This window comes from Paroedura picta, chromosome 3 (genome assembly GCF_049243985.1).
Source record: "Paroedura picta isolate Pp20150507F chromosome 3, Ppicta_v3.0, whole genome shotgun sequence".
Taxonomy (NCBI): Eukaryota; Metazoa; Chordata; class Lepidosauria; order Squamata; family Gekkonidae; genus Paroedura; species Paroedura picta.
The window spans coordinates 119,335,395-119,356,447 of record NC_135371.1 but is presented as its reverse complement, the minus strand read 5'-3'; the positions used below and the strand labels follow the sequence as shown (position 1 = coordinate 119,356,447).

General features: G+C 43.3%; 1 protein-coding gene across 20 annotated transcripts in view; it reads left to right on the top strand.

Moving 5' to 3' along the window:
* The window catches only part of WIZ (WIZ zinc finger), a 91,819-nt gene extending 71,713 nt beyond the window's left edge, over positions 1-20,106 (top strand). For 14 of the 20 annotated variants that reach the window (XM_077327420.1, XM_077327417.1, XM_077327414.1 and 11 more), the window contains 8 exons: positions 7,527-7,694; positions 8,748-9,248; positions 11,825-12,307; positions 13,809-14,339; positions 15,998-16,507; positions 17,182-17,616; positions 18,027-18,219; positions 18,644-20,106. In XM_077327420.1, coding sequence (XP_077183535.1) covers positions 7,527-7,694; positions 8,748-9,248; positions 11,825-12,307; positions 13,809-14,339; positions 15,998-16,507; positions 17,182-17,616; positions 18,027-18,219; positions 18,644-18,800 — 2,978 coding nt within the window. In that variant the 3' untranslated portion in view covers positions 18,801-20,106. Of the gene's footprint in view, positions 1-4,959; positions 5,246-7,526; positions 7,695-8,747; positions 9,249-11,824; positions 12,308-13,808; positions 14,340-15,997; positions 16,508-17,181; positions 17,617-18,026; positions 18,220-18,643 lie in introns of those variants that run through there. The other 6 variants (XM_077327432.1, XM_077327419.1, XM_077327418.1 and 3 more) reach the window with 6 other exon arrangements.
* The last annotated feature ends 947 nt before the right edge of the window (positions 20,107-21,053 follow it).

Sequence of the window (21,053 nt, the reverse complement as noted above, 5' to 3'; positions counted from 1 at the left end):
ATGGAAAATCTTCAAAATTTCATTGTTGTTTGTTCTATCATTCATTTACCTGTGGTTTAAATATAGACTTTTCAGTGTTTAAACAACAACACAAGCAAATGGTGATTTCTGTTTCAATAGTTAGTGAACTACACTAAACAAACAAAGTAGATTTAGCTAACTGATCTTTAATCACTGAATAACTTGAATAAAATATCTGGAAAAACCAGAACTACTTAATTAAAGAATATCGTTCTTAAATAAGCATGATTTGCCTGCGACCTGCCTAATCAACTATGAAAATTTGTGATTATTGAATTTATTATTAAATGTTAACAATAGTGCAATTTTAGATCTTTAAGGAAGGATTGAATCAAGAATTTAAAAGAGGAAAACTTTTGCTTATTGACAAAGAAGTATATTTAGTATTATTGTCTTTACTTTTTAGAACAATCATGCAATAAAAGGAAAATAAGTTGAAAAAAGTAAATGTTATTAACCTCTTGCTTCTGGCAACCTCTGCAGTGAATCACTTCAAGTAAAAATGGCTAATTTTCTTGGTAAGAAGGCAATAACAATGCCAGAATCTGGATGTTGAAAGTTAGAACAGTTCTCTTCTCAGAGTTTCTCAGCTCAGTTGCTCATTTATGCAACCAATACTAGTGTGAGAGAAAGGTACTGCTCTCAGGTTCAACTACTCTCTTTTATTTATCATATATAAGTGCATTTCAAAAGCGTCTGCTTACCAGATAATGTAATAAACTAAGAATATGTAGTTTTACAGGTAAAGGAAAGGCAAACATGGGAATAGGGAATTGAGGTAGGAGGCATAGTAAACATGAAAGTGTAGAATAGCACAGAATCACTTTTATGACTTCAAGGTCATGGAGAGGTAAATATATTTTAGGCATTTCTGGACATTAAAATCTTTCTTAACTTTAATCTCAAAAGACAAAACTTCTGCATTCATTAGGTATGACTGATACTGGAAATCCCAAATCAGGGTTGAGTTGCGACTCTTCTTAGGCGTTTTAACCTGCTTATTGTATTTGTTGTTGTTATGTGCGAAGTCGTGTCCGACCCATCGCGACCCCATGGACAATGATCCTCCAGGCCTTCCTGTCCTCTACCATTCCCTGGAGTCCATTTAGGTTTGCACCTACTGCTTCAGTGACTCAATCCATCCACCTCATTCTCTGTCGTCCCCTTCTTCTTTTGCCCTCGATCTCTCCCAGCATTAGGCTCTTCTCCAGGGAGTCCTTCCTTCTCATGAGGTGGCCAAAATATTTGAGTTTCATCTTCAGGATCTGGCCTTCTAAGGAGCAGTCAGGGCTGATCTCCTCTAGGACTGACTGGTTTGTTCGCCTTGCAGTCCAAGGGACTCGCAAGAGTCTTCTCCAGCACCAGAGTTCAAAAGCCTCAATTCTTTGACGCTCGGCCTTCCTTATGGTCCAACTTTCGCAGCCATACATTGCAACTGGGAAGACCATAGCCTTGACTAAACGCACTTTTGTTGGCAGGGTGATGTCTCTGCTTTTTAGGATGCTGTCTAGATTTGCCATAGCTTTCCTCCCCAGGAGCAAGCGTCTTTTAATTTCTTTGCTGCAGTCCCCATCTGCAGTGATCTTGGAGCCCAGGAAAATAAAATCTGTCACTATCTCCATTTCTTCCCCTTCTATTTGCCAGGAATTGAGAGGGCCGGATGCCATGATCTTTGTTTTCTTGATGTTGAGTTTCAAGCCAACTTTAGCACTCTCCTCCTTCACCCGCATCAACAGGCTCTTTAGTTCCTCTTCACTTTCTGCCATTAGAGTGGTATCATCTGCATATCTGAGGTTGTTGATATTTCTCCCTGCAATCTTGATCCCAATTTGTGACTCCTCTAATCCCGCATTTCTCATGATGTGCTCTGCATACAAGTTAAATAGGCAAGGCGACAGTATACAGCCTTGCCGAACTCCTTTCTCAATTTTGAACCAGTCAGTGATTCCATGTTCAGTTCTCACTGTTGCTTCTTGACCTGCATATAAATTTCTCAAGAGACAAATAAGATGCTCTGGTATTCCCATCTCTTTAAGAACTTGCCACAATTTGTTGTGCTCCACACAATCAAAGGCTTTAGCATAGTCAATGAAGCAGAAGTAGACGTTCTTCTGGTACTCCCTAGCTTTCTCCATGATCCAGCGTATGTTGGCAATTTGATCTCTAGTTCCTCTGCCTCTTCGAAATCCTGCCTGTACTTCTGGAAGTTCTCGGTCCACATATTGCTGGAGCCTAGCTTGTAGGATTTTGAGCATAACTTTGCTAGCATGAGAAATTAGTGCGATGGTGCGGTAGTTTGAACATTCTTTGGCATTGCCCTTCTTTGGGATTGGAATGTAAACTGACCTTTTCCAATCCTGTGGCCATTGTTGAGTTTTCCAAATTTGCTGGCATATTGAGTGTAGCACTTTTACTGCATCGTCCTTTAAGATTTTGAATAGTTCAACTGGAATGCTGTCACTACCACTAGCTTTATTGTTGCTCAGACTTCCTAAGGCCCATTTGACTTCACATTCCAGGATGTCTGGCTCCAGGTCAGTAACTACCCCATTGTGGTCATCAGGGATGTTAAGCTCGCTCTTGTATAGTTCTTCTGTATAATTTTGCCACCTTTGTTTGATCTCTTCTGCTTCTGTGAGGTCCCTACCATTTTGGTCCCTTATCATACCCATCTTTGCATGAAACGTTCTCTTCATATCTCCAATTTTCTTGAAAAGATCTCTGGTCCTCCCCATTCTATTGTTTTCTTCTATTTGTTTGCAGTGTTCATTTAAGAAGGCATTCTTATCTCTTCTAGCTTTTCTCTGGAATTCTGCATTCAATTGGGTGTATCTTTCTCTTTCTCCCTTGCCTTTCACTTCCCTTCTCTCCTTAGCTATTTGTAAAGCTTCCTCAGACAGCCATTTTGATTTCTTGCATTTCTTTTTCTTTGGGATGGTTTTAGTTGCTACCTCTTGTACAATGTTGCGAACCTCCGTCCATAGTTCTTCAGGCACTCTGTCTATCAGATCTAATTCCTTAAATCTATTTGTCACCTCCACTGTGTATTCGTCAGGGATATGATTTAGTTCATACCTGAGTGGCCTAGTGCTTTTCCCTACTTTCTTCAATTTAAGCCTAAATTTTGCAACAAGAAGCTCATGATCTGAACCACAATCAGCTCCTGGTCTTGTTTTTATTGACTGGATAGAACTTTTCCATCTTTGGCTGCAGAGCACATAGTCAATCTGATTTCTGTGTTGACCGTCTGGTGATGTCCATGTGTAGAGTCGTCTCTTGGGTTGCTGGAAAAGAGTGTTTGCTATGACCATTGTATTCTCTTGACAAAATTCTACCAGCCTGTGCCCTGCTTCATTTTGTACTCCAAGGCCAAACTTGCCTGTTATCCCGGTTATCTTTTGGCTTCCTACTTTAGCATTCCAATCCCCCATGATGATAAGCACATCATTTTTGGGCGTTGCTTCTAGAAGGTGTTGTAGGGCTTCATAGAACTGATCAACTTCATCCTCTTCAGCAGCAGTGGTTGGGGCGTAGACCTGGATCACTGTGATGTTGAATGGTTTGTCTTGGATTCGAACTGAGATCATTCTGTCATTTTGGGGATTGTATCCCAAGACTGCTTTTCCTACTCTCTTATTGATTATGAATGCTACTCCATTTCTTCTGCGAGATTCTTGTCCACAGTAGTATACCTGATGGTCATCTGAATTAAATTCACCCATTCCTGTCCATTTTAGTTCACTGATTCCTAAAATGTCGATGTTCAGTCTTCTCATTTCTTGTTTAACCACGTCCAGCTTGCCTTGATTCATGGATCTGACGTTCCAGGTTCCTATAGAATAAAAATCTTTACAGCATCGGACTGTCTTTTCGCCACCAGTTACTTCCACAACTGAGCGTCCTTTCGGCTTTGGCCCAGCCGCTTCATTCATTCTGGCGCTACTCGTACTAGCCGTCTGCTCATCCCCAGTAGCATATTGGACACCTTCCGACCTGAGGGGCTCATCTTCCAGCGTCATATCGTTATGCCTATTGGAACTGTCCATAGAGTTTTCATGGCAAAGATACTGGAGTGGTTTGCCATTGCCTTCTCCAGTGGATCACCTTTTGTCAGAGCTCTCAGCTATGACCTGTCCGTCTTGGGTGGCCCTGCACGGCATAGCTCATAGCTTCACTGAACTACGCAAGCCCCCTTGCCACAACAAGGCAGCGATCCTTGAAGGGGGGCTTATTGTATGCTAAAAGTCAATTGAGTGGGGCTTTATACAGAAGTATCCCTGTGACTGGTTTATTTTCTATATCCTATAATGGAAAATGACTTTTTAGTAAGATGGAACTTGAGCGTATCTATCACTGCCCTAAAATATATTGCCAGTTTAGCTAATCTACTAGTTTGACTAACATCTGCAGAGAAGGGAAATTAAGATTTGTGTCATGGCAATTTTGTAATACATGTCACCCATTCCAATGCACTTAAGTGACTTTGCAATTTGGAGCTAGAAAACTCTGATTTCATAGATGCAAAAATAAATATTTAAAATGCATAGATCCTTAAATAGAAAATAAATGCTACATTCTTAAGCAAAAAAAAAAAATCTAGAATTTTATATAAGGTAGGTTACTATCACGAATGGTGTGAGACTATTAGTTTTGGACAGTTCCTCCTGTCATAAGACTGATTTCCGACAACTGAATCTTCGCGTACTTCGGATACCTAAAAATCTTGGGCTGTTTGTTTCCATTTTCCTTTTAGTCGAAGTAGCAGGTTTCATGGTCTCTTCCTTTCGTTCGCCCTGATTCCTCCGTACTGCAGGCCTCAGGTTATCTTTTAGAAAGTTAGGCGCTCATCTGCTCTGGTCTGCTGGAGTATTGAGCTCAGTAGCTCTACGAAGCAGGCGCGCGGGTGAGCGGTAGTTCGGGGTTGGAGTTGTTCTGTCTGGATATATGCCTCGCTGGTTTCGGGCTCTCCCTGCTCGCTCTGGGCCTGAGGGTTTCCACTTGGTCGGTCGGGCTGCCGTCTCTGGGTTCGCTCGGCGCTCGACTGCTTCGCCTGATCAAACTCAGCTGGAGTTTCGACACTCCGCCGTCCCTCCTGACTGCTGCCCCGCATGTGCCGGACCCAAGATGGCGGCCTCCACCCCCTCGCAGCCCAAAGCGACAAAAGCGGTGGCGGTGCCGCGGCCTCGAGACGACGAGGCGGGTGCAGGGGCGCCGCCTGAGGCTGGTAAGCGCCTGGCAGGGGAGCAAGGAAAGACCAGCCCCATCGAGCATGGTGGAGTGCCGCTTCACCCCTGCCCCCTGGGGCAAGCCGGGCTGCTTTTTTAAGAGCGCGCGGCGCCTTTGATTTTCTGGATGTGGGGTTGGGACTGGGCTGAGGGACAGGAAGCGGCGGCGTCTTTCTGTTTGCTCCCTTGCGCAGAGTTCGGAGCACCTTTCCTGTCAAGGCCCGATCGAGCTCACCACCGTAGCCGCTTAGTTTTCCCCAGTAGCCCCTGTGCTGGTCAGCATCATTTAAGCCCCCTTTGATGCCGTGCTCGTGCAGCACCGGGCGCCTGGCCAGCGCCTCGTCCGCCGTCTGTAGTCGCGCAAGCAGTTGATTTGTTAGTTGCGAAAGCGGGATAATCCTTATTGATAACGAAACGGTTCTGGGCTCTGCCATTTCATTAATCACTGTTCTAAACACCAGAACCAGTCGTAAAAGTCATTTTCTGGTATGGGTTAGAACTTCGTAGTTGTTGGTTCTGACCTACTTTGAGCCTGAAACTGATTACACTGTGAGAAAAATATAATAACCTTTGTCAGTGCTAGAATGTTGACGTGGACTACAAAAAGTTTGCATTATTGCAGTGTTTGCTTGGTTAACCCAGAGGAGATGGTTGAATTATGGCTTTGAAATTCTCCAGTATAGTAGGCAGTGTGTGGACTGCTAGTTTGTCATTTTGTGTAGGTCGTATTGCCTAGCCTTCTTCTACATTTTATGGCCTTTATAATCATGACATGGGTGAGAAGGTAGCATTGTAGAGTTCAGTCTCATCCCAGAATCTATGCAGGGTTAATATTTGGATTGGAGACCACCAAGGAAGGCTCTGCCGAGGATGGCAATGGCAAACTACCACTGCATCTCATTTGTCCTTAAAGTTCTTCTCAGAGGTCAACATAAGTTGGCTGTGACTTGATGGCACTTTTCATGCACACAATAGTTAAATATAGTGGTGGTATTCTCAAGAGTAGTACACATTTTCCTTCAGCATGTATATTGGTGATTTTTAAAATTAAAAAATAATTGCCTTTCTTCATATTTAAATGAAGATCTCTTTCTAGGCTGTTACTCTCATCTTTGTCATATTCACAGATTGATTTTGCATATATTTCTGATAAAGTAAATTCCACTATGTTCAGTGGGAATTACTTGCAGGTAAGAGTTGATTGTAGCTGACAACCCAGTGCATAGTTTCTTAGAAGACACAGTTCTCACAATGTTTTATCACTTTTTGCAGTGGTCAGGTTGTTCTTGTTGCTCTAAAAGTAAAAACACACACATGATTTTTTTTTTTTGCTATTATCCTGAGCAGTATCTTTGTTTTGCTTTTCTGAACATACATACTACAAATGCCACTGAGCATGACATTTTTTTTGGCTGTGAGTAAAAGTTCAGAGTTAAAAGAGAGAACCTGATGAACACTAGTTGAATACATTTTAAATAAATTAGTTGGTGGAAGTGCTTATCATTACCTCGTTGACCTCCCTGTCCTTTAAGGAATGTCTTTAGTTCATTTAATAGACCTATAGCAATTTTTATGTCCCCTTATCCAAGAACACAGATACCTTATTATGTCTTTTGGCACTAAAAAGTGGTCTCATAACCAATGATTGATTGACTGATTAAATTTATATACCGCCCTCCCCGGAGGCTCAGGGCGGTTTACATAAAATGTATAAATAATACAAGAAACAAAAAATATGGTAATTTTATCTTAATTGTCAGCATTGTGTACCTTCTTTCACTTTTACATTTACTACTCATTATAGTTGTGCATTCCCATCTGTAAGATATATCATAGACTTTATTATTTTCATTTCATAATTCAACGTTCAGTTTCAGATTTTTTTAAAACTTGCAGTACAAATTTTATTTATTGCTCAATGGTCCCATGTATTTTTATGCTTAAGTAATAGATAGGGCTCAGTTGCTGCAAATATATCTTCAGTAACATATTTGCGAGCTTAAATGGACTTCGGGGAATGAGGACAGGAAGGCCTGGAGGATCATTGTCCATGGGGTTGCAATGGGTCGGACACAACTTCGCAACTAACAACAACAACATATTTACTTCATATTTTTTGTAGTAAATGGGACAGTAATTTTTGTTATGTTAAGTAGAAATTATGGAAGAGCTGAATAATTTGTAAGGTATTTGAATTATGTATAGTGTGGTTTAACTCTCTAACATTGTTAGTTTTCCAGTTGCAAGCTCAAGCCCCATATTCCCTTCTTTATTTGATAGTCATGGCTACTGAGGAGGAAGATGATATGGTTGCAACAGAAATGGAATCACTACCACTCCAGAAGAAGAATTCTGTGGCTGGATCATTAGATCAAATTCCAAGCAGAATAGGGAACTCACTGTCTCCAGAACCTTCCAGCAATAAGGCAGACTCCCAAGATTCTAAAAGTGAGTCTCTTTTGTTGTTGAGGCATCTGTGGAACATTGTGTATGATACCTGCTGTAGTGTGAGTCTCCTCATCTGGCTTATAGCTCAGATCGGAACCCTTTTCTTATAAACTCACCTAGAAAGGAAAGATACTGTAATGACTTTTAGTTTGCTTCTTTCTGTTGGTGTAAAAATGTGCAAGTTTTCATAATTAACCTGATATTTAAAAGACTGGAAGAAGCTCTGTGCATACCAAGAACTTGCATTTTTGCTATGAAAATGAAGGGTGGTCAAATAAAAATACATTGCCTTCTTAATATCTTGTGTGTGTTGTTGAAGAAATAGCAGTGCAATTGTACATTTTTTTCCATAGGATTTTTCATTTAAAAAATCTTTCAGTAACTTTATGCAAAGTACATCTATGAACTGAATCACAGCCTGTCTAATTAATGGTCCATTGATGGAGGAGTTTTCCATCTTGTAAAATGCACAGTGAAGCATGATTGATGCAGTTAATCTTTATGCCAAAGAAATTTCTAACTTTCTGAGCTGATTGTATTTGTTCTTGACGTGAAGAAACATTTGCACACTTAAGTTCAGCTTTAGGATAATCACCAATAGCTAGTCATTACCAGTAGACATCACAATTCTTGACTGTACTTGGGTAACAATTTTAGATAATCTGTGATGATTGTTCAAAATAAGAATTACAGTGTTGTGTCAGTGGGGGGGACTAAAGGGTACTTGATATGGCACATGAGGCATCTGGGACCAATTTCATGTATCAGCTAAGTCCGCAAAAGCAGTGATTGCATGCGGACAGTGGTTAAGTTTTTCAGCTTGGTCCCCAAACAAATGTCATTTGGTTAGAACTTACTAAATTCATTCTTTGCGTAACGGATTGCTGGTGCCAATCTGTTATGCCAAACCAAGGCTAGGTGATATCTGAGAGACTGACTTTTAAAGAGAGACTCAGACTCAAGACTGCAGTGTGCACAGGTGGTCTGCTGACAAGTAGCAGAGTGTGAGGTTAAATTTAACCTTGTCTCAATAAGTCACTCTCCTCTTTCCAGCACCAAACCTCACGACGTGCGAGGTCTGTGGCGCCTGCTTTGAAACCCGCAAGGGCCTGTCCAGCCATGCTCGTTCTCACTTGCGTCAGCTCGGTGTGGCTGAGTCCGAGAGCAGCGGAGCCCCCATCGACTTACTGTATGAACTGATGAAACAGAAGGGCAAGCAGGACAGCGGCCCCATCTCTCCAAGTCTTAGCAAAAAATCTGCTTCTCCCAGAGAAGGGACTGCAGGGTCCTCACGGCCAACACTGTTGCCCCCCACTACAGAACGGCCTCAAGAGCCACCTGTAAACAAAGCAATCAAATCCCCTCCAGGTTTCAGCTCCAAGAATGTTGCCCAGCCAGGATCTCCCACACTCAAGAAAGTGACACCTGCTCTGCCTGGTTCTCCTTCACCAAAGAACCCTGAAGACAAGAGCCCTAAGCTACCGCTGAGCCCCCTGCAGAGCTCTCCTAAAGCACAGTGGCCACAACTGGAGGAAGAAGGCCCCTTAAATCTAAGTGAGTCTGTTTGATGCTGATGCTTCTTGCTGTGCGTAACACTGGAGAGTTGGCAGAGAGCTTTTGTGTGTGGCATTGCCCTGTGGTGTGAACCAGTTAAGGGTTCTCCTCCCTTCCCCCTACCAAATACATTTGCCACCCATTGGCTGCAAAGGCTGCTGCAATCACACATATTGTCTCTTGTGTACACCACAATAAAGGAAGGGCATGGGGAGTAAATTGGATATGTTAATCTCATGCAAAATGTTCCATTCTTATTTCGAGGAAAGTTGCTGGGTTTAGATGAAGATTGGTTATTTGCTGTTAGGCAGAGAGCACTTCTCCTTTCTCAAATTTATATGAGAGCTTCTTTTCTTTAGTTTATACTGCTGTATATCTGCCTATTAGAGTTTTCTTTCCAAACAATTTCCCTCTAATTTAATAAGTTCCTTTCTCAATCTACCTCTGGGAGGGTCAGTCCTATTTGTATTACTCCATATACATGCCACAAAGCTTTCCCACATGTCCTTTCAGTTTGTGTTTAGAGTCTTTATTATTAATTGTTGGAAAATAGGAATGTTTACATTATCTGTAAACATCTACTTTCTGCCAAAACCCTGAGCAAAGCTATTCACCTCAAGAAAAGGCCAAGGTACTCTCTGATGATCCTGAGGACAGATATTCAGTTAAAACAAATGTCCATTGCAGAACAAAGAGTGAGGAGTCCAGTGCCGCAAGTACCTCAGATTTTCCACCAGGAAGCAATTTCTACTGCTTTTAAGCAATTTCTTTAAACTTTTCACACAGCAGACCTGTGTGTTGTTCATGCACCCTCTTTATGTAAGACTTGATGCTAATGCTGTCAATTCCTAAGTTGCTTGAAAAGATGATGCTTGAAAATTAGCACAGCCAATAGTGCTTGTGGATTCTAGGATTCAGAGACAGATGTCTTCAGCAGTGTTAGTAGTAGAAATCTTCTATTCGAAAAGCTGTGAGAAACAGTATAAGTTATGCAATGCCACCTGTGTCAGTTTTATTGAGTTTTTCTTTTTGCACTGCAGGAAAACCATGCCTTTAATACTGATTAAGAGCTACTTGTAAGGGAGCTGGTAAGGGAGCACTTGAGTTTTCACTCTTGCTGTGACTAGTCAGGAGCATATATGTCTACTGGAGTTCAAGCAGGAGCAGAAGGGAATCTTCTGGTAAGCCGGTTAGGGTAGGCTTATCTGATGGTCTCAAGGCCACCTTGCCTGCAGTTTTATTACCCTTGAAGCACCAAAGTCTACAGGACTATTGATATAGAAGGTATTGGTCTACATCCTGAGATATCTATCTTTGACATTGAATCTCATACTGCTGTTTGCTGCTGTTAGAACCCTTCTGTTATTTTATTTTAGTGCAGTAGACTAATTAGCATGGAACACTAGAATCCTCTGATCTGTTATTTTTCCTTGATTATGCAACCAAAAAAACAGTTACTGAGGAAAAACAAGAGCAATTGTACAGATATTCTGACTCCCATTTTGAGCTATAATCTATCCCTAAGTGTACCTCTTTGCTTCAGCCATGAATATTTGCTTTTATGTGTCACATTCTAGAAACCAGCTGTGAGATTGTCTACTTTTGCTATTGCATGCTAGTTGGCTGAGTCTAAGCCAAGCTGTGCTTCATTTGACCAGTCCTGTGTCAAAGTGGAGATTTATAGAAAATACTTAAGTCCCTTCTAAGTATCTTACATTGCTTCTTTAAAAATACATGGACACCTTGAACTTGCATGATACAGAAACAGGCATATAGCTGTGTGGTCTTTAAGGCCTCTAAGTTGCCATTCTATACATATTCAGTAACAACATCTCCCAGTTCTTGTTAGTAGATCATACAATAGATAGGTCGATTGTAGGTTGCATATCGGCAAAAAAACTGCAGAACCCTCTGTAATCTGTCTTTATTTCAAAACTGTATTTTATAAATGTTGGATCAAAGACATTTCTAGGAGCTTGCAGGTATGAACAATTGTAACATTTTGGGAAAATGTATTGTTTTTGTTCTGTGTCACTGCTATGGATGACTGTTTAACTGAGATTTTGCAGTCCGAAGGTGCGGAAAGCTTGGCAACAAACCAACCAACCCTCATATGCATTGTGCCTCAAAGTAGCAGTTTGTATTTTTTTAATTACTGTTCTGTTTGGAGTCTTGTTTTTCTGTCAAGAACTCATTAGTTAGTAGTTGGAATTTCCATTGAGTACTAGACAGCTACCTTTTGATGTTGCTGTTTTTAAAAATACCTGGTGGCTTAAGTTGAAGTGATAAAAAGGCTTCATTGTCATGTTTTCAGGAGTGAGAATGTTTGAAAACTTGACCTGGCCTAGTGCATAGTAAATCTGATTTAATTTCAGGTCTTCCATGGGAATTTTTTGCTCATCTGGTAAGGTTAAGCAGTGATGTGTATGGAATAACAAATCCTTGAGCCTCCTTGTTAAATTTTCTTGGGAAACCATTGTATCATACCATTTTTGGAATAATGGATCCGACAAAGTCCTTTTCAGATTGTAATAGGTGTTTGAGATGATTGTGATCAATGTGTTTTCTTTCCGCAGCTGTAGATAGTGACTCGGGCAGAGAAATTGACTGCCAGTTATGTGGTGCCTGGTTTGAAACCAGAAAAGGGCTGTCAAGTCACGCTAGAGCCCACCTGAGACACCTGGGAGTGAGCGATCCAGATGCTAAAGGATCTCCTATTGATGTTTTAAATGATCTCATCAAAAATGAAGACTTCAAAGGCCGTCTTTCCTCTCTCCTCCCTAGTGAGAGAGAATCATTAGGGGAGATTGGGAGCTCTGATGGACCCAGCCCAAAGAGCACCGCTACAGCAACGCCTGCCACAGGCATGAAACAAGCACATTCACCAAAGTCTTTGGGCAAACAGCCATCTGTACTCTCACCTCACTCCCCTCCACCATCCAAGAAACTGAAGCCACATGGCCACAGACTGTCAGCTGTGGCCACTCTGCAAAGGAAACAGGGTCTTTCTTCCAGCGCGTACTGGGCATCAGATGCTGAGATGGCTCCACTCAATCTCTGTAGGTTCTATCAGCGCTGGCTCCTGCCCCCCTCCCCCCCTCCCCAGTCTTGTTTATGTAACATGAAGTTGTGCACCTAACATCCAGGCCACTTGCCGTTTTCTGCCACAATCTACAATAAGCAGTGAAGCGGTGGGCAAACAAACTCTTTGAGCAACAGGCTCACCATTGCCCTTTCCCTAGAAGCTTTTTTTTTCTTCTGAAAATGCTAGTGCAGTTTTCCCAGCAGGCCTCTTGTGTGTGCTGAAATTACCTCTTCCCATTTTGGGCATCCACCTCATTTTTTTTGCCTTGCTCCAAAAGGAAAACATCTTTCTGTTCCAAGATAGAGCAACGCTGTATGCTTACATGCTTTACAGTTAGGACTGTCACAACACAAACTTCAAACTGCTTTGCCTGCTGATTGTGACTTTACTATTGTGACTTTACTATTTGAAAGTATGCAAGTTGATACATAGCCCTTTGGGGTTCATTGAACTTGGACTGCAGTGCTTTTTAGAGCACTCAGTGACTTCACTCAGCATTAGCAGAATGCTCAGTAGTGTTTTTCTCCTTGGCAATTAAATGTCTCTGAAGTTACTGAGCAAGGAAGAAGATCCCCTTTCGTCCCACCATATACAGGTTCAGCAGGGCTACATCCCATTCAAGGGATGAAAGAAACAGTTGAGCACAATGGTGCTATTCCAGCCATTTCCCTCAGTGAAAGGAGCATATGCAGGAGAGAAGGGTTGTTTATGTATTGGTGGTCTCAAGTTCCTTAAACTGGCACCCTGTATCAAGTGTATTTTATCTTTGTGCACTGACTGTTCTGCATTACCTCAAGAAGGGCGTGTGGCTCAGACTTAGGATGGCAAAAACAGAGCACTTGATCTTTGGTTCTTCCCCAGCCATGCACTGGATTGTGAGGTTCCTTGTGACCACCCTGACAGGGAGAATAATCATGCATTGAATTCTTCTTCAGGAAAGGCATTCAACGTTCCTTGTTGTAGAATTGAGTGTTTAGGTGTATACTAAACAGCATGTGTGCTGTGTTTTGAAAAGTGCTATGAGGATTTTTTTGTGTAGGAGATTAGTTTCATGCCAGATTACTTTGCACACACCGGAACTGCTTTCTTCATAAACAGGATTGGGTGGGAGCATTGGCAATAGCAAAGCTTCTCTTCTGCCTTATTACCAAAGATAAAATCTCATGATTTGGGATCAGCACTTCCATTTGGCAATGCTTGCTTTCACTGTGTCTTGTCCATGTCTCCAGTGTCCCCTGCTTTGACCACATCCATCCAAGCTTTCATGCCTTACAGGAATTGTTGGTGGTTTGATTTATTTCCTTTGGCCAAGCTTGTTGAGGGATCAGCTTTGTTTTGTGCAAAATCCTTATGCTATGTGCCTACTTCACACAGCCTTGCAGGGGAGTAATCTAGCTGGTGTCCAGGTTGAATTCTGTTCTGTATCCAATCGTTTTGTAATCCACTGTAACCACATGTCTTCTTTTTCTTCTCAGCCTCTGGAGCAGAACCTGTGCGAGACATCAGGTGTGAGTTCTGTGGTGAATATTTTGAGAACCGGAAGGGGCTGTCCAGTCATGCCAGGTCACATCTGCGCCAAATGGGGGTAACTGAATGGTATGTGAATGGCTCCCCCATTGACACACTCCGAGAAATCCTGAAACGAAGAGCTCAACCTCGGACCAGTACCTCTGGCTCTCCAGCACAGGGTCAGAACCCCATTGCCCCATCTGTTCTTGGAGGCTGTCTGGAACCATGCAATCCAGGGGAAAGTCATGTGCCTGCCATACCTAAAAAGGCACAGCAGCCAGGGAGTCCCATGGGCCAGTCTTCTACCTCTTCCCCTCCCCCAACTGCTAGAAAAATTTTCTCGGGGCTTCCCTCTCCCTCTTTGCACAAGAAACTGAAGCAAGATCATTTGCGAATGGAAATCAAGCGAGAAATGATGTCTGGGGGACTTCACAACGATTCACATCTGTCCGACAGACCTTGGTCACCGCGAGAGGAGATGTCTCCACTCAATCTCTGTAAGTGTTAGTAGTGAAATCTCTGTGCATAAGGTTTAGAGAATGAACGTCTGGTGATCAGGTCTGTTGAGTACCATTCGAACATATTTTTGTATTTCTGCAACTCATTCTGCACTTAAGTGGGATTGTCTCTTTGCTAAACGGGCTGCTTGTGGAAAGGGCACACACATATATATACACACATATATACACACACACACATAGAGAGAGAGAGTGAGAGAGAGAGAGAGTAAAATATATACCCTTGCAGCAAACTAATAATTCCTCCCTGCTCAATGGACGCCCAACAACAACATGTGTCCTGAGAGGCAGATGGTGAGGGAGTGGCAGATGACTGTCATTTTCGGGGAGGGACCCTAGATCTTACTTGACTTGGCCTCAACCAAAGACCCTGCATAAGAGCTCCATCTTGCAGACCCTGCAGAATTGAGAAAGTTCCGAAAGGGCCCTTAGCTGTCCTAGGAGTTCATTCCACCAGGTCGGGGCCAGGACCAAGAAGACGTTGGTCCTGGTCAAGGCGAGACATACCTTTCGTGAGCTAGGAATCATCAACAGGTTTGCACCCGCAGAGCAAAGAGCCCTGTGGGGAGGCATTGGGAAGTAAGTGGTCTTGTAGATATGTGGGGCCAGACTGTGGATGGCCTTGAAAATGAATACTAAAACTTTAACCTTGGTAAGGGCTGCTAATGGTAACCAGTGCAGCTGCCTCAGCACTGGCTGCATAGGAACCCTCCAAAATGTACCAGTGAGGACCCGAGCAACTGCTTTCTGCACTAGCTGCAATTTCTGGGTCAAGGACAAGGGCAGGCCTGCATAGAGTGAGTTACTGAAGCCCTGGAGGTGACTGTTGCATGGATCACTGTGGCCAGATGATCCAAGGACAGATAGGGCGTGAATTGTCTTGCCTGGCAGAAATGGAAAAACACCCAAGTGGGTTACTCTAGTGACTTGGTCCTCCACTGACAGGGAGGCATCCAGGATCACATCCAAATTCCTGGCTGAGAACAAGATGTTAAGCTGCACCCTGGCTAGAGTGGACAGCCACATTTCCTGGAGGGGTTGAGTTTCAGGTGACTTTGCTCTAACTATCCAGCTATAGTTTCCAAGCATCTGGCAAATTATCTGTGTGTGGGGGGGAGGCCAGGTAGCCATCCATTAGGAGATAGAGCTGGGTATCATGCACGTATTGGTGACAACCCAGCCCAAAGCTCTGGACCACCTGGGCCAGAGGGTGCTTGGGTCCATTATGCACGGGGCAGAACGCTTGCGCTGGTGGCAGAAGGGCTTCGGGGAAAATCCCCAATAATGTTCACCTCCGCCACCAGCGTGGGCGTATCTCAACCCAGGGCTACGGAAGGCCCATGTTATGCAAACATGGGAACTTCCGCAGCTTCCTGGATACGCTGGGTGGCAGCAGGGGCTGAGGCGGGCTGATGCTGTGCATAATGGACAATGTCGGGTCTTTTGGCCCGCCCAGCCCCAACCTACAATGTCTTTACAGGGACACTGCACGGCCCTGTGGGGGTAACCCCCTGCCCCCGCCATAGCGTATGGAGGGGCCCATGTTGCAGAAGTGAATAGGGGTATTTTGAAGAGGATCTGGATTTTAATTCTTGATTTTAAGTTAGTCTCTGTGCTCTTTAATCTGTCCCTTGCAGCTTCTCGTGCTGATCCTGTGCGGGATATTCGTTGTGAGTTCTGTGGCGAGTTTTTTGAGAACCGAAAGGGACTTTCTAGCCATGCCAGATCTCATTTGCGCCAGATGGGAGTGACTGAATGGTCAGTCAATGGTTCCCCCATAGACACACTCCGAGAGATCATAAAGAAGAAGAACAAGCCATGCTTGATAAAGAAGGAGCCGACCACAATGAGCATTGAGCTTCCAAAGCCCATGGGGGAGGATGGAGGTGTCCCAAAGTCCCCTGGAAAACTGCTGCAGTCCATGGCTTTGTCCCCGCTGGGCGGGAGGACAGGAAAACCAAACCTTGGTCGGGAGCTTTCCTTATCTCCACTCAAGTCACAGGAAGGTTTCTTGGCATCACTTTCCACTAAGCGGCCATTGTCAGATGAGAGGCTGAGTGGCCCTGGTGAAATGAAGCAGAAAACCTACATCCAGACTGAGTTGCCATTCAAAGCCAAGCATGTTCATGAAAAGCCTGCTCATACATGTAAGTGCCGCTCCCCCACCCCCTCACCCCGAATGGGGAGGGAAAAGGCTGTGATCTCGAAAGCCTTCTTAGTATTCTGTTGTGAGTCCTTGCCCTGTGAACTTGGGGAGCTTTTCTAGTGTTCTAGAGGTGGGTGTGAAGTGGGATGAGATCCATCAGAATGCAAACAGACTTCAAACAGTCAGTAGCATCTTGCAGTATTCAGAGAAGACCTTGATCAATGCAAGTCCTTTAACAGTACTCATCTGAGGGTGTGGGTAGCCAGCAGTGGGTTAACATGTTGATTTTCCTCCACTTGTTCTATTGAGGGTAAGTTCCCTATAGCCTCTGGCTGACCATTTATTTCAGTATTGTTATGAATTTGAATATCATGGTTGCCAGACCAATATGGTATACTCCAGAATGATAGAAGAGCTGAATCTTGCCTATGTGTGTGTGTGAAGGGGTTTTGTTTACTTGGATAGTAAGAGTATTAAAGGGTATATTGAAGGGTACTAAAAAGCAATGCTTCGGGAGGTTCGGTGAATTTTTCAAACTATTTACCTTGGTTTAGGGGGAATAGATATAGTGACTTGGAGAGATTACTATCTGCTGCTCTATCCTTGAACAATTGTTGTTGAAGTCCTTTGCTGAGAGCTTTGCTCAGTATAGTTCCCTGCCATTTCTGCTCCCAGCCAGTGAAGCCTGCTGTGAACTCTGTGGCCTGTACTTTGAGAACCGTAAGGCGCTGGCCAGCCATGCTCGTGCCCACCTCAGACAGTTTGGAGTGACTGAGTGGTGTGTTAACGGCTCCCCAATTGAAACTCTGAGTGAGTGGATCAAGCATCGACCCCAGAAAGCTGGAGCGTATCGCAGCTACATCCAAGGTGGGCGGCCCTTTACCAAGAAGTTTCGCAATGCCTCTCACACGCGTGACCATGATGCCCCTGGGAAGAAAGCTCCCCTGAGCCTGCAGGCAGGCAGCCCTCCACCGCTGAGCAGGAGCATAGGTGGAGAGATGATGACCAGTGAGCCCAGCAAAGCTGTAGATGGAAGCAGCGAAAGACCTGCAGTCACCTCGCCTCTGTCGCTGGTAAAGATGGAGGAGCATCACCAACATAACATCAACAGTGAGTCACTGCTCCCAGTTTGCCAGCACAAGTACATATAGAGGAGCCCAAAACATTTTGGGCTGCCAGAGAAACCCTGTCTACATGCTGGTCCAAATAATTTGGCTAATTCCAGGAAGTGGGCCTCAGGAAAATTATTCAATAGATTAATGTAAGATCTTAGCCACAGAGGAACATTCTCAGTCAAGGTGATAATTCACAGCTTTGGGTTGGACAAAGTTGTTCAAAACACGGTACATGGTTTTAAGATCTCCTTGAAGTTGTGTCTTGTCCCCCCCCCCTTTGCCCAGCCGCTGTTGTAATAAAAAATAATTTCCAAAAATTGGCTTTTCATGGCAAATCTTCCATTGCGGTGTATTGGCTGTATCCCACCATCCTGTTCTGAAAGAGATTTGTCTTCTATTCCTTAGAATTTGAACGGAGGCAGGCCAAACCTCTTGAGACTCCTGCACCTCGAGAAGAGGAAGCTAGCGACATGCAGCAGAAATCAGAAGAGGTCCGCCAGCCACCCCCTAGGGTGAGACCAGTACCATCTTTGGTTCCTAGGCCACCACAGACTTCCTTGGTGAAATTTGTGGGGAATATCTACACACTGAAGTGCAGGTATGTACTATTCTGCTGTCTTGTGTGGTGTAGTGGTTAAGAGCAATGTTCTCTAATCTGGAAAACTCAGTTTGATTATCTGTTCTTCCACATGAGGGCCTGCTGGGTGACCTTGGGCCAGGTGACTGTTGAAGGGAGATTAAGGGAAAGTCAATTGAAAGCCACTTTGAGACTCTTTAAGGTAGAGAAAAGTGGGGTATAAAAACCTATTCTTCCTGCTTATTCCCTTGTCTGTCGTGAAACCGGTATAGAGGATAGTATGTTGATATAATGTCAGACCTATTAGACTCCAAGACTCTCAAGGGTAGGCCAAGAGACAAAACTGTACTCCCAAGTACTTTTAGGGAGCTTCATTTCTGTGTGTGCTTTGAGATGAATAATTCTTCAAATGGACCCTAGTAAGCATTGTGTTCTTTTTGTGCAGATTCTGTGAAGTGGAGTTCCACGGGCCTCTCTCCATCCAAGAAGAATGGGTGCGGCATCTTCAGCGCCACATCTTGGAGACTAACTTCTCCAAGGTAGATGCCTTGCGAAGTGGGACCGACGTGCCTGCAGCACCACCTGTAGCTGAGGCTCAGTAGTAGAGCTCTTTGGAAGGAGCAGCATTCCAAGGGTTTCTCCCTTACTCTTCTGAACAAAATTAATGGTTAACAAAGGAAGTGAAAGCAGTATTTAACTTCTGGGCTCTCTTGCTTTCCTGTAGGTGAGGTTTCTGTAGACCTACTTGGACTTGGGGCAGGGGGAAGGATCCCAGAATTCAAGCACTAAATAAACCATGCTGTTTTTGTGGAGATGTTCCTTACTGACAGCAGTGGTAATCCAGGCTGGAGTTTGCTTTTGTGCATTCTGTCTGCACAGAGGGAAGTTGTGGAACAAGGTAAAATGGAACATCCTAGTCCTTCCAGTGAATGCAAATTTCGCCAAAGACTGTCTCTCTTGCAGGGAGGAAGCATGTACTTGCTCTGTTGCAGACCAGGCTGTGGGAGATGTCATGGTGAGAGTTGTGGATATGAGGTTCTAGTGAAAGTTGTGAACATGCGGCTCTGTTTGAGGTCAAGCATAAGCAAGTTGGGAGGGTGGAAACAGAGCCATATTGCTCTGTGGGGAAAGCTGTTGATTCTGTATGTGATCCTAGAGTTAATGTATGTTTGGATCCTTAGGTGACAAGTCTTTAGTTTCTGTAGCCATTGGATCCTGTTGTGCATGTTCACTTCTCCTAGCTGTGTATTGGGGGTTTCAGTCCCACCTACATTAAAGGGGAAATCATTAATTCCTTGACCCATATAATTTCCCCTTTCCCTTTCCCTCACTTCCTGATGTCATTTGGTCATCCCTATCCATTTCATGTGGGACTCTGGAAAGAACTGGGCTCTGTCTTGGTAATCAAATATTGGCAGAAGGTCTTGTTCTTTCCTGTTGTTTAGCTTTGGGCTGCAGATTGAGTAATGATAGGCTGTATGTGACCTCTGATTGAAATCAGGGATGGCTTGTCCTTCTGGCCATCTTTGGATAAGCAAGTCCTGTCCAAAAGTACCTTAAGGGCTTAAAGCAGCATGGTCTTTGTGGACTCCTCAGTGGAGAAGCTCTGTTTTTCTCCTTCATGGTAGGCACTTGGTACAGCTCCTAAACCAGCAACAGTAAGTCCTGCTGGAATTTCTGCTTCCCTGTCCTTGCTCACTGTTGCTGTCCTCTCTCTCTTCATAGAACCTCAACTTTTTAAAATCTAGTTTTGTGTAGAAATAACATTCATTTTTATTTGGAACCCAGGCTGAGCAGAGCCTGGAAGAAAATTATCTTTTAACTTTTTTCAATTGGCATATTCTGGTTATTATTGTACCTAGGAATATGTATATTAGATTAAACTTGTTCTGGAAACAAAATGGAGAATCCTGAGTGTGTGCTTGCTTTTTGATTCCTTATAAATGTGGGAGAAATAAAAATTGTGTTCAGGCTTCCATAGAAAGGAAGACTAGAGCCCTACCTGTGATGTGGAAACTATCACCCAGCATACCCTGAGGTTTGTGTTGCTTCCTTTTTAAGCATATCTTAATCATTTATGATTGCGAAGGTTGCACTTGTAGACATTTTATCTTTGGTTTCCAGCTTTGAGGACTTTCTCACATTTCAACTTTTACAGTGGCAATACATTCTAAACCACTGAAGGCCTTGGATGAAAGTGCAAAGTCACAGAAGGATCATGATAAGTGGGCACCATTTCAGCTTCTGAGTTTCAAGTTCTCGTTTCTATATATACTGCAACATTGCACAAAGGCTGAGCCACAAAATATATAATCAAAACCAACATACATTTTTTTTCTCAACAAGCAGCTACAGTGCAGAAGGAAGCTGAGGCACAAAACAGAGCTACTACATCAGTATATATTGCACTGGATTCAGAGTGCAGCAGGGTTTTGAATCTTGGTTTCAACATATATATCTAATTATAAAGGTATGTGCAAATCTCCCATCACAGAATGACATGTAATAAATGTCCATGCTGTTAAAACCTGCTATAGCTTTCCATTGCACAAATCAGAATTGTTAAAAATAGCTCATAGGACTCTTCAATACCATATCAAGCCCAAATCCTTACTAAAGAGATATTAACTCTGTTTTTAAATAGGCAATATTTACATTTACTTAAAAATTTGAGTTAACCTCACTTGGCCATTACTGCCTGATCATTAGTTCATATTTGTTATGTTCTTTTTTCCAAAGGGAACTTTATTTTGGCAAGAGCACAGATCCCAGGAATATTACTCAGCCTGCCACACCCTTATAACCAAATTGTGGTGCTGGAACATCAAGCAGAATTTTGTGTAAAAGATGTCCTT